Genomic DNA, 12,143 nt, shown 5'->3' with positions numbered 1-12,143 from the left:
CTGGTCACTTCATCAAAGAATTGTAACAAATTTGCGAGGCATGATTTCCCACACACAAAGCCATGCTGACTATTCCTAATCAAACCCCGTCTTTCCAAATGCATATATATCTTCTCCCTCAGAATCTGTTTAAGTAACTTAACTACCACAGATGTTAAGCTTACTGATGTATTGTTCCCAAGTTTTTCTTTGCAATGTCCTGCGATAGAAATTTGAAGCTAAACTTTGGCCATTTGTTTATTCAACAGGTAATTGCAACATTCAAGACTGATTGAAATAGGAAGTATTCCAATAACCAAATCCCATTCATGCACAAATTAAACCAGATTCACCTTAGGGTATGAATATCAGAATTATTAACTCAGACCCAGATCAGATGCAGTTCCTTATTCCCTGTCAAAGTTGATGTGCTTCATTCTACACCAAGTGCCTCCGTAGTTTAAACATTTAATCTCTTCTTGCATTTTATCAGAACCACGAGTTGCTCGATGAACCGGTTTATGAACAGAACTGCCTGGAAGGTTCGATGCAGAATTGTCCGTCCACCCACAGCCCATCTCTGTCCTCGGAGTCTGGGACAACCAGTACCTGCTGCTCCCGTCGCAGTAACAAGAAGTCCACTCATCTTCCCAACTCCAGTGTGTCAGCCGCTCACCTGAGGAGCATGCAGGAACTTAGTACCATTCACATCCAAAGTGGAGAGCAGGCATCCTTCAACACCAGGTAATACCACAGGGCTCACACTAATCCTTCAACACCAGGTAATACCACAGGGCACACGCTAATACATCAACACAAGGTAATACCACAGGGCACACGCTAATACTTCAACACCAGGTAATACCACAGGGCTCACGCTAATCCTTCAACACCAGGTAATACCACAGGGCGCACGCTAATCCTTCAACACCAGGTAATACCACAGGGCTCACACTAATCCTTCAACACCAGGTAATACCACAGGGCACACGCTAATACTTCAACACCAGGTAATACCACAGGGCTCACACTAATCCTTCAACGCCAGGTAATACCACAGGGCTCACGCTAATCCTTCAACACCAGGTAATACCACAGGGCTCACACTAATCCCTTAACAGCAGGTAATACCACAGGGCACACGCTAATACTTCAACACCAGGTAATACCACAGGGCACACGCTAATCCTTCAACACCAGGTAATACCACAGGGCTCACGCTAATCCCTTAACACCAGGTAATACCACAGGGCTCACGCTAATCCTTCAACACCAGGTAATACCACAGGGCACACGCTAATACTTCAACACCAGGTAATACCACAGGGTTCACACTAATCCTTCAATACCAGGTAATACCACAGGGCTCACACTAATCCTTCAACACCAGGTAATACCACAGGGCTCACACTAATCCTTCAACACCTGGTAATACCACAGGGCTCACACTAATCCTTCAACACCAGGTAATACCACAGGGTTCACACTAATCCTTCAACACCAGGTAATACCACAGGGCTCACACTAATCCTTCAACACCAGGTAATACCACAGGGCTCACGCTAATCCTTCAACACCAGGTAATACCACAGGGTTCACACTAATCCTTCAACACCAGGTAATACCCCAGGGCTCACACTAATCCTTCAACACCAGGTAGTACCACGGATTTCACACTAATCCTTCAACACCAGGTAATATCACAGGGTTCACACTAATCCTTCAATACCAGGTAATACCACAGGGTTCACACAAATCCTTCAACACCAGATAATACCACAGGGCTCACACTAATCCTTCAACACCAGATAATACCACAGGGTTCACGCTAATCCACAGCAACAGCCCACAGCTCTGCTCTGGGAGCTGCTGGCCATTGCTGAGGAATTCTCCAAGTCAGCGTTGCGTTTGAGTTGGAGGGCAGAGTAGAGAGTGTGTCAAATATAGTTTTTTTGTCAGTAAATGTGCTGAGTTTGAGAGACGCTTTCACCATCAAGCACCTCTTAGTTAAATCTTGGAAAGCGGCAGCAAAACCAGATGTAGTTATTGAATTGTTACGGCATAAAAAGAGGTCAGTCAGCCCATTATGTCTGTGCCAGCTCTCCATTGAGGAGTTCACCTGGATATCATACCCCCACTTTCTCCCTGTAATCTTGCACATTATTCCTTTTCAGATAATAATCCAATTTCCTCTTGAATGCCTCGACTGAACCTACCTCATCCACACTTTCTTAAAAACATAGAAAACTTTTAAAAAAGGAAGAAAGGTAGGCCATTCGGCCCTTCGATCCTACTCTGCCATTCAATATGATTACAGCTGATCATCCAACTCAGTCCCCTGTTCCTTCTTAATTCCCAATACCCTTTGATCCCTTTAGACTTAAGAGCTATATTGGACTCCTTCTTAAAAATAATCAATGTTTGGCCTCAAACGCTTTCTGTGACAGGGAACTACAGAGGCTCACCACTCTCTGGACAAAGACATTTCTCCTCAGCTCAGTTTTAAGGCTTTCCCAATATCCTTAAACTGTGACTCCTGGTGTTTGACTCACCAGGACCATCCTTCCTGTGTTTAACCTGTCTATTCCTGTTGAAATGTTTCAGGTTTCTATGAGATTCTCCTTCGTTCTTCTAAACTTCAGAAATTTAGGCTGTGCTTTCCAGATCACAACCACTCACCGTGTGAAAATAGATTTGCTTGTTTTGCTAATTCCCTTAAATCTGTTCCTCCTGATTCTCAATCTTTCCACCAATAGGAACAGTTTCCCCCATCTGTTCTGTCCAGAAGCTATCATGATTTCAAATGCCTCTTTCATTTCTCTCCTTGTTCTTGTTACTCTATGCTCCCATTAATAAAGTGTCGGTACTGAATGCTTTATGAACCCCTCTCTCAATCTTTACTTTAACTTACGGTCACACACCCCCCTATATATCCATAGGAGATAAGGAGCAGGAAGGAGATGAGAAGATTTTTTTTGCTAGTTATAGAAACCCTACATTGTGGCGGCAGGCTAATTGGCCCGTTGAGTCCACCCTCGAAAGAGCAATCCATCCACTCTATCTCTGTAGCCCTTCATTCATCGTGGCTAAGCCACCCAGCTTGCACACCCTTGGACACAATGGGCAATTTAGAAGATAAAACATAGAATGTTACAGCGCAGCATAGGCCCTTCAGCCCTCGATGTTGCACCAACCTGTGAAATTAATCTGATGCCCATCTAACCTACACCATTCCATTATTATCCATATGCATGTCCAATGCCCATTTAAATGCCCTTAAAGTTGGCGAGTCTACTACTGTTGCAGGCAGGCCGTTCCACACCCCTACTACTCTCTGAGTAAAGAAACTACTCCTCATATCTGTCCTAAATCTATCACCCCTCAATTTAAAGCCATGTCCCCTCGTGTTAGCCATTACCATCTGAGGAAAAAGGGTCTCGCTGATTATCTTATACTCTCGATTATGTTACCTCTCAACTTTCTTCTCTCCAACAAAAACAGCCTCAGTTCCCTCAACCTTTCTTACAAGGAAAGGTTGAGGGAACTGAGGCTGTTTTCGTTGGAGAGAAGAAAGTTGAGAGGTAACATAATCGAGAGTATAAGATAATCGGCGAGACCCTTTTTCCTCAGATGGTAATGGCTAACACAAGGGGACATGGCTTTAAATTGAGGGGTGATAGATTTAGGACAGATATGAGGGGTAGTTTCTTTACTCAGAGAGTAGTAGGGGTGTGGAAGGGCCTAGCTTGTCGGATGCTGCCTGAATTGCTGTGCTCTTCCAGCACCACTAATCCAGAATCTGGTTTCCAGCATCTGCAGTCATTGTTTTTACCTTCCTTCTATACCAAGCAACATCCCACTAAATCTCCTCTGAACCCTTCCCAAAGCTTCCACATCCTTCCGATAATGTAGTGACCAGAACTGTACGCAATACTCCAGGTGCGGCCTTACTAGTGTCTTGTAGAGCTGAAGCATGACCTTGTGGCTCTGAAACTCAATCCCCCTACCAATAATCGCCAACACACCTTATGCCTTCTTAACAATCCTATCAACCTGGGTGGCAACTTGCTAGGATTTATGCACCTGGACACAGATCTCTGTTCATCGACACTGCCAAGAATTTTACCATTAGCCCAGTACTCTGCATTCCTGTCACTTCTTCAGAAGTGAACTACCTCACACTTTTTCGCATTAAATTCCATTTGCCACTTCTCAACCCAGCTCTGCATCTTATCTATGTCTCTCTGTAACCTATAACATCGCTCAGCACTATCCACCACTCTGCCTACCTTAGTGTCATCCGCAAATGTACTAATCCATCCTTGTATGCCCACATGCAGATCATTTTTGTTTAAATGACAAACAGCAGTGGCCCCAAAACAGATCCTTGTGGCACATCACTGGTAACTGAGCTCCAAGATGAACATTTCCCATCAACCAACACCCTCTGTCTTCTTTCAGCTAGCCAATTTTCTGATCCAATCGCTAAATCACCTTCAATCACGAAACTCCATATTTTGTGCAATAGCCTACCATGTGGAACCTTATCAAATGCTTTACTGAAATCCATATACACCACATCAATTGCTTTACCTTCATCCACCTGTTTTGTCACCTTCTCAAAGAACTCAATAAGGTTAATGAGGCACGACCTATCAAAATCACATTGACTATCCCTAATCAAATTGAGCATGATCAATCCCTCCAACCTATATATCTTTTGACTATGGAAGGATTGCAGAGCAAACCCACACAGACACAGGGAGAATGTGCCAACTGCATACAGACAGTCACCCACACATGGAATTGAACCCAGGTCCCTGGTGCTGTGAGGCAGCAGTGTTAACCACTGAGCCATAGTGCCAACCCATTTGTGATCTTGAATGTGCTGACTAAAAAGGTTGATTCATTTGCCACTTACAAAGAGAAATTGGATAAATACTTGAAAAGGGAATGTCTGAAGGGCTGCAAGGAGAGAGCTGTAAAAGAGGCAGTATAGGCAGATGGACAGAATGGCTTCCTCCTTTGCTGTAGGATTCTATGAGCTGCCCTGGCTTGATCCTCCACATGGATGTGATCAGGGGTCGCACATAGCGGGTTACAATATTAGCCCCCAGTTGTGTGTCTCACCTTTCTATGGCAGTTTTACCATTACCCATTCCCTTGTCCAACAAATGTAAAGCATATGGTACTGGGTGAGCATACATTGCTCAGCTTAACTGAGTGTCTGCTGTGTATGACTCATCGGAAACATTGCTTTAAAAGGGGAAGCAGTGAGATTAATGTACAAATCTTAAGTGACACGTTGATCTAAAACCTATCCATTCAATCCAACTTTGCAACTTTTGGTATAATGGATAAGTTCATGCATTTTTCAAAACATTTGGAACTCTGAGTAGCTACTGCCTAATTTATTATTGAAGGTAAGCCATAAAATATTGATAAATATCAGGTTGTTTCAATGTACATTGAAAACTATCCCAGAAACAGTGCATCGTACAAAGTAATTGCCAATGGTCTCAATATTGTTTGGCACTGATTATCCTTTAATAGTTAAAAAGTAAAAATCCCAAGTGAGCATCTGAGGGTATGAAGATGCCATGAATACAATTTACTCCATTCCCCTTGTGAGATGGGTTGAAGAATTAGATAAACACATTGACTCAATGATCACAGTGAGGACTTGAAGCTTCTAAATGCTGAGTAATGTCCAGATTTCAAAAGTCACAGGACACCACGGCGGCACGGTGGCACAGTGGTTAGCACTGCTGCCTCACAGCGCCAGAGACCCGGGTTCAGTTCCCGCCTCAGGCGACTGACTGTGTGGAGTTTGCACGTTCTCCCCGTGTCTGCGTGGGTTTCCTCCGGGTGCTCCGGTTTCCTCCCACAGTCCAAAGATGTGCAGGTCAGGTGAATTGGCCATGCTAAATTGCCTGTAGTGTTAGGGAAGGGGTAAATGTAGGGGTATGGGTGGGTTGCGCTTCGGCGGGGCGGTGTGGACTTGTTGGGCCGATGGGCCCGTTTCCACACTGTAAGTAATCTAATCTAATCTAATCTAACCAGGTTATAATCCAGCAGGTTTATTTAAAATCATAAGCTTTTGGAGGCTGCTCCTTCGATGAAGGACTCTGGTTTTAAATAAACTTGTTAGACTAAAACCTGGCATTGTGTGACTTCTGACTTTGTCTGCCCCAGTTTAACACCAGTTTTTCCACATCACAAATTTCAAGAAACATCCCTGATGGCCACTTTTACCAGAATCACCTCAATGATTGTAATTAAACATTCCAAGTGCAGAGAAGCTGCCAGTAAAGAAGCAGCACCAGCCTAATAATATAATATGTGGGTGTCGCTGGCTGGCCCAGCTTCTTTTGCCCATTTCCATTTGCCCTTGAGAAGGTGGTGGAGAGCTGCCTTCCTGAATCACTGCAACCCACCTTCTGTGGGTTGACCCAATGCCATGAGGGAGGGAATTCTAGGATTTCGACCCAATGATGGTGAAGGAATGGCAATATATATCCAAGTTGGTATGGGGAGTGGTTTGGAAGGGAATTGCACGGGATGGTGTTCCCATGTATCTGCTGCCCTTGTCCTTCTAGATGGAAGTGGTCTTGGGTTTGGAAGGTGCTGTCTGAGGATCTTTGGTGAATAATGCTCCCAGAATATGTGTTCAAGTCCTATTATGGCATCTGGTGGGATTTGATTTCAATTGATGAAATCTGTAATTGAAAATTAATGTAAGTGATGGCAGCCATTAACTTATCAATTATTGTTTAAAAAAAATTGATTCACTAACCACTGAACTGAATGCTTTAAATTTAGGAATATAAATGTTTCCTTTGGATTTGCTATTTTGTTTTTAATTGGAATTGGCTTTCACACCCAAGAGATGAAGGTAGAGTTAATGTATAACTCAGGGATGGTTTGAATGACAGAATGGGGCTGAATGGCCTGTCCCTGATTCTATGCTGAAGATGCTGAAGGTTCATCCACTTTTTCACCATCAATCCCCACGTTATTAAACTTTAAATGAACCTCAATCCGCACGTTATTAAACTTTAAATGAACCTCAATCCCCACATTATTAAACTTTAAATAAACCTCAGTTAGCCACAATGGAGGTCGGGTTTATGCTATCTGTTCTCAAAGATCAACTCTTCGAACAGAGGTATCATTTTGTAACTGCTGCCGTCCAGACAATGAAGATGCACCCATAGTGCTGTTGGATGGATAGTCCTTAAATTCTGATCCAGTGACAATGAAGAAACGTGTACCCAAGCCAGGATAGCATATGCTTGCTAGGGGAAAAACATAGAAAGTTCCAGAGAAACTCAGCAGGTCTGGTAGCATCTGTGGAGAGAGAGAAACAGAGTTGATGTTTTGAGTCTGATGGAACTGTTCTTGAAATCATATCAAGTAACATGCCAAGAGTACTATTAGACTCGAAACATTAACTCTGTTCCTCTCTCCACAGATGCTGCCAGACCTTCTCCAGCACTTGATGTTTATATTTCAGATTAGGGCGGCATGGTGGCTCAGTGTTTAGCGCTGCTGCCTCACAGCACCAGGGTCCCAGGTTCAATTCCGGCCTCGGCCAACTGTCTGTGTGGAGTTTGCACATTCTCCCTGTGTCTGCGTGGGTTTCCTCCGGGTGATCCGGTTTCCTCCCACAGTCCAAAGATGTGCGGGTCAGGTGAATTGGCCATGCTAAATTGCCCATAGTGTTTGGTGCATTAGCCAGAGGGAAATGGGACTGGGCGGGTTAATCATCAGAGGATCGGTGTGGACTTGTTGGGCCGAAGGGCCTGTTTCCACACAGTAGGGAATCTAGTCTAATAACTTCAGAATCTAATTTCCAGCACCTGCAGTATTTTGCTTTTATTTGCTCCAGTCCTAGAGGAGCTTGAAAACGTTTCCAAGACCCTATTGCTTCTCCCTTTAATTGAAGGCTGAGTTGAGAGATCCTTGATACAGTTTTCCTGTGAACAGTACTCATGACTGCTGGTGTGTGCTGGTGCTGGAAGGACCAATGCCTAAAATGTTGGAAGGTGCGCTGGACAAATGTGATGTTTCCTGAACGCTGTTGTGGTCGAGTGTGTGAAGAAGCAACTGGGGCTTTATAAATGGGCAGAACTAAGGCAGAGAAAGCTTATTGCGGACATATTCAAGACCTTAGACCCTGGAAGACAAAATAGGAAACACAACGAAATTTGTTAAACTAGCAGCTGACAAGAATGACTGAGATTGAGAATGGATGCCAGACTCGGCACTGTCCATGTTGAGCAATTAACAAAACTAACAGAGTATTGGGCTACACGTTTGAAAAAAGATTTGCATTTATATAGTGCCTTTCACATCTCTGTGTAAAACATTTGCCTCACATCGTTTGTAAACCTCTATCCTCTCACCTTAAAAATGTTCCCCCTAGTCTGGAAATCCCCCAATCTAGGGGAAACTACCATTAACTCTATCTATACACCTCATTATTTTATAAACGTCTTTCAGATCATCTCTCAACCTCCTACACTTCAGTGAAAAAGGTCCTAATCTATCCAGCCTTTCTTTATAACTCAAACCTTCCACGCCCATCAACATCCTGGTAAATCTCTTCTGAACTCTCTCCAGCTTGGTCATATCCTTCCTCTAACAGGGTGACCAGAACTGGACACAGTGTCCCAGAAGAGGCCTCACCAATGTCCTGTACAACCTCAACATGACGTCCCAGCTCCTACACTCAAAGAACTGAGCGATGAAGTCAAGCATGCCAAGCGCCTTTCTAACTTGCACCCCTAGGTCCCTCTGTTCTACAACACTACCCAAGGCCCCTACCATTAACTGTATAAAGCCCTACTCCTGCTTGTTATACTAAAATGCAATACCTCACATTTAGAGTCATAGAGTCATAGAGATGTACAGCATGGAAACTGACCCTTCGGTCCAACCTGTCCATGCCAACCAGATATCCCAACCCAATCTAGTCCCACCTGCCAGCGCCCGGCCTATATCCCTCCAAACCCTTCCTATAATTTTGTAAACCTCTATAAGGTCACCCCTCAGCCTCCGAAGCTCCAGGGAAAACAGCCCCAGCCTGTTCAGCCTCTCCCTGTGGCTCAAATCCTCCAACCCTGGCAACACCCTTGTAAATCTTTTCTGAACCCTTTCAAGTTTCACAACATCTTTTCGAAAGGAGGGAGACCAGAATTGCACGCAATGTTCCAACAGTGGCCTAACCAATGTCCAGTACAGCCGCAACATGACCTCCTAACTCCTATATTCAATACTCTGACCAATAAAGGGAAGCATACCAAGCGCCTTCTTCACTATCTTTATCTACCTGCGACTCCACTTTCAAGGATACAGATTGAACTCCACCTCCCAGTTTTCAGGCCATTGACTCATTTGCTCAAGATTCCTTTGTGATCTTATAAAACCTTCTTTGCTGTATACTATGCCAGCAATTTTGGCATTGTCTGCAAATTTACTAACCATGCCTTTTATCTTCTTATCAAAATCATTGATACAAATGACAAGCAAAAGAAGACCCAGAACCGATCCCTGTGGAACACCGCTGGTCACAGGTCTCCAGCCCTCCACCATTACTCTCTGTCTCTTGTCATTGAAACAATTCTGTAGCCAATTGGTGAGCTCACCCTGAATCCCACGTGGCCTAACTTTACTAATTAGTCTAACATGCGGAACCTTGCCAAAGGCTTTACCAAAATCCAAGTAAACATCTACAGCTCTGCCATCATCAATCTTTTTCATAACTTCCTCAAAAAACTCAATCAAGTTTGTGAGACATGATTTTCCTCACACAAAACCAGGCTGATGATCCCTAATCAATTTTTGCCTCTCAAAATGTCTATGAATCCCACCTTTTATAATCTGCTCCAACAATTCACCCACAACTGAAGTCAAACCCACACGTCTATAGTTCCATGTTTTTTCCTTACAACTTTTCTGAAACAAAAGTTAACCACTCTCCAGTCACCAGGCACCTCATCCGCAGTTATAGATGATGCAATATTTCTGCAAGGGGTCTTGTAATTTCCTCCTTAACTTCCCACAATGTTCTGGGATAGATCAGGTCCCAGAGATTTATCCATCTTTATATTCTCTAAGACCTCTCGATCTTCCTCTTCTGTAATGTGAACTGTTTTTAAAACATCAAAGTTTATTTCTCTGTATCCTCTAGACTCCATTCCTTTCTCCGCAGTAAAAACTGTTTGGAGGGATATGGACCAGCAATAGGCAGGTGGGACTAGTTTAGTTTGGGATTATGTTCAGCATGGACTGGTTGGACCGAAGGGTCAGTTTCCATGTGGTTTGACTCTATGTAGTCAAAAGAGTACGATAGAAAGTTTATAACGTCACCTCTCATGGTGCCATCTTAGGTATAAAGTGCCTAGGTATAAATCTTAGATACAAAAAGAGAAATAAAGAAGAAAAAAGTTCTATTACCTTACAATGATCCATAGTATACGTTAGAAATAAGACGTAGTTAAAAGGATAAACATTACAGTCAGATAGTAGGACAATAGGTACAAAAGTACATCGGTTCAGATCCTTCAGTACAAATTCTTAGGGAAAATAATTAGAAAAATAAGGAAACAATGAAGACCATATCCTGTGAATGAATTTTTAAAAACATTGAATGTTGGAGCAGAGTTGAATGGTCACCACGTGCTCTCTGTATTTGGGTGACAGGGACAATGCTGGAGTTGCAGGTATTGATCATCTGGGTTTTCTCTCTCTCCTATCACTGCAGCCGCTCCAGCCTGAACGACAAATCGGAGGAGGGTCTGCGAATCAACTGCAAGAGCTCGCAGATCGCCACAGCGATCATCAGTATCCCCACACCGCCCGGCACCACACCCGAAGGGGAGCATCAGCCTGCTATCCCCAACCAATCCAACACCAGCATGGAAGCCGCAAGCTGTAACATCGTGAAAGTGTCTGCCTTGTAAAATTCCAGCCCTGCCCCAGCAATCAGTCACCTCAAAGATCACATCGTCAAGCATGACACTGGCAATCGCATGGCAAGGGTGAGAGGGGAAATTGTGAATGAGACCAATCCCAGTGAAAAGGGGGAGGGTGATCCAAACTCACCGCGTTTGCGTCTCAAAGCAACGGCACAAGTTTCAATCCAGTTTTTTGATTTCTGTTTAGTCTTTATTTTCAATGACAAGAATAACCGGGGAAACTCGAGAGGACCAATGCCGGAGAGACTCAATGAGGGACACTTTGGGAGCTACAAAAGGAACCAGCTCCATACTGTGCCGTTTTTAAGTACTGTACCTAATTTAGGTGATGTTTAAAATGGATAATATTTATTCACAAATTGGGAATGTGACAAGATGAGCCAATTTGATAAAAAAAAAAGAGCAAGCAGGATTTTTTTTCCATGTGGAAGAGTGACTTAAAAAAAAGACACAAAAGACAAGAGATTTAGGATCCAGATGTTGTTGTAGTCCCCACTTTTTGACACGTTTCTAGTGTGTGTTACATGTGGAATAGAAGACAGCTATTAGCCACTGACGGCAGATAACTTGTCTGCTTATGGTCTATAGTTACAATAAGAGCTTTCATTTCTGCTGTTTGATCCATGTGACATCTCAGTGTTCATGCTGACAAGAAGCAGCATCGTGTAAACATGGTGTTTGTCAGTTTAAGTACAGTCTGTGGGTGTATTGTGAGCAGAAAACTGTATCCAGCAAATTAAGCCATTCCATGCACTGAATCCTCCCTTCCCAGTATCACCCCCGTTCACTCTCTCACTTACGTAGTGTGACTTTATTAGACTTAGTTCAGAAGAAACGGTTTCTGTATTTTGCAAAAAAAAATTAAGTGTGAATCGAAAACTTGGAGATTTGCTTTATTCTCAAAATGTTTTGCTTCCTCTTTCCAGAACTTTAGCTGAAATAAAGATGAAAATGCTGGAAATGCTCAGCAGAACTGGCAGCGTCTGCAGAAGAGAGAAACAAAGTTAACTTAACAGAACCAGAAAAAGTTTGAGATGGAACAGTTTTTAATTAAGTGCAGGAAAAGGGAAGGGGAGGTGAAGTACAGAAGGGAACAGCTCAGATAGAATGGATGGCGAGATGAGAGAATAATGCCAAAAGAGAAAATGGGATAAACAGAAGTTGGGTGTAATTAGCAAGAGC

At 43.4% G+C, this 12,143-nt stretch overlaps 1 protein-coding gene across 2 annotated transcripts in view; it reads left to right on the top strand.

Moving 5' to 3' along the window:
- The window catches only part of kcnd3 (potassium voltage-gated channel, Shal-related subfamily, member 3), a 410,316-nt gene extending 398,394 nt beyond the window's left edge, over positions 1–11,922 (top strand). For both annotated transcript variants that reach the window (XM_043716375.1, XM_043716374.1), the window contains exons 7-8: positions 473–723; positions 10,748–11,922. In XM_043716375.1, the coding sequence (XP_043572310.1) occupies positions 473–723; positions 10,748–10,946 (450 nt within the window). In that variant the 3' untranslated portion in view covers positions 10,947–11,922. The remainder of the gene's footprint in view (positions 1–472; positions 724–10,747) is intronic.
- Positions 11,923–12,143: the final 221 nt, after the last annotated feature.

Source organism: Chiloscyllium plagiosum, chromosome 26, assembly GCF_004010195.1.
Source record: "Chiloscyllium plagiosum isolate BGI_BamShark_2017 chromosome 26, ASM401019v2, whole genome shotgun sequence".
In the NCBI taxonomy this organism is placed as follows: domain Eukaryota; kingdom Metazoa; phylum Chordata; class Chondrichthyes; order Orectolobiformes; family Hemiscylliidae; genus Chiloscyllium; species Chiloscyllium plagiosum.
This window is presented reverse-complemented; position numbering and strand designations above follow the sequence as displayed.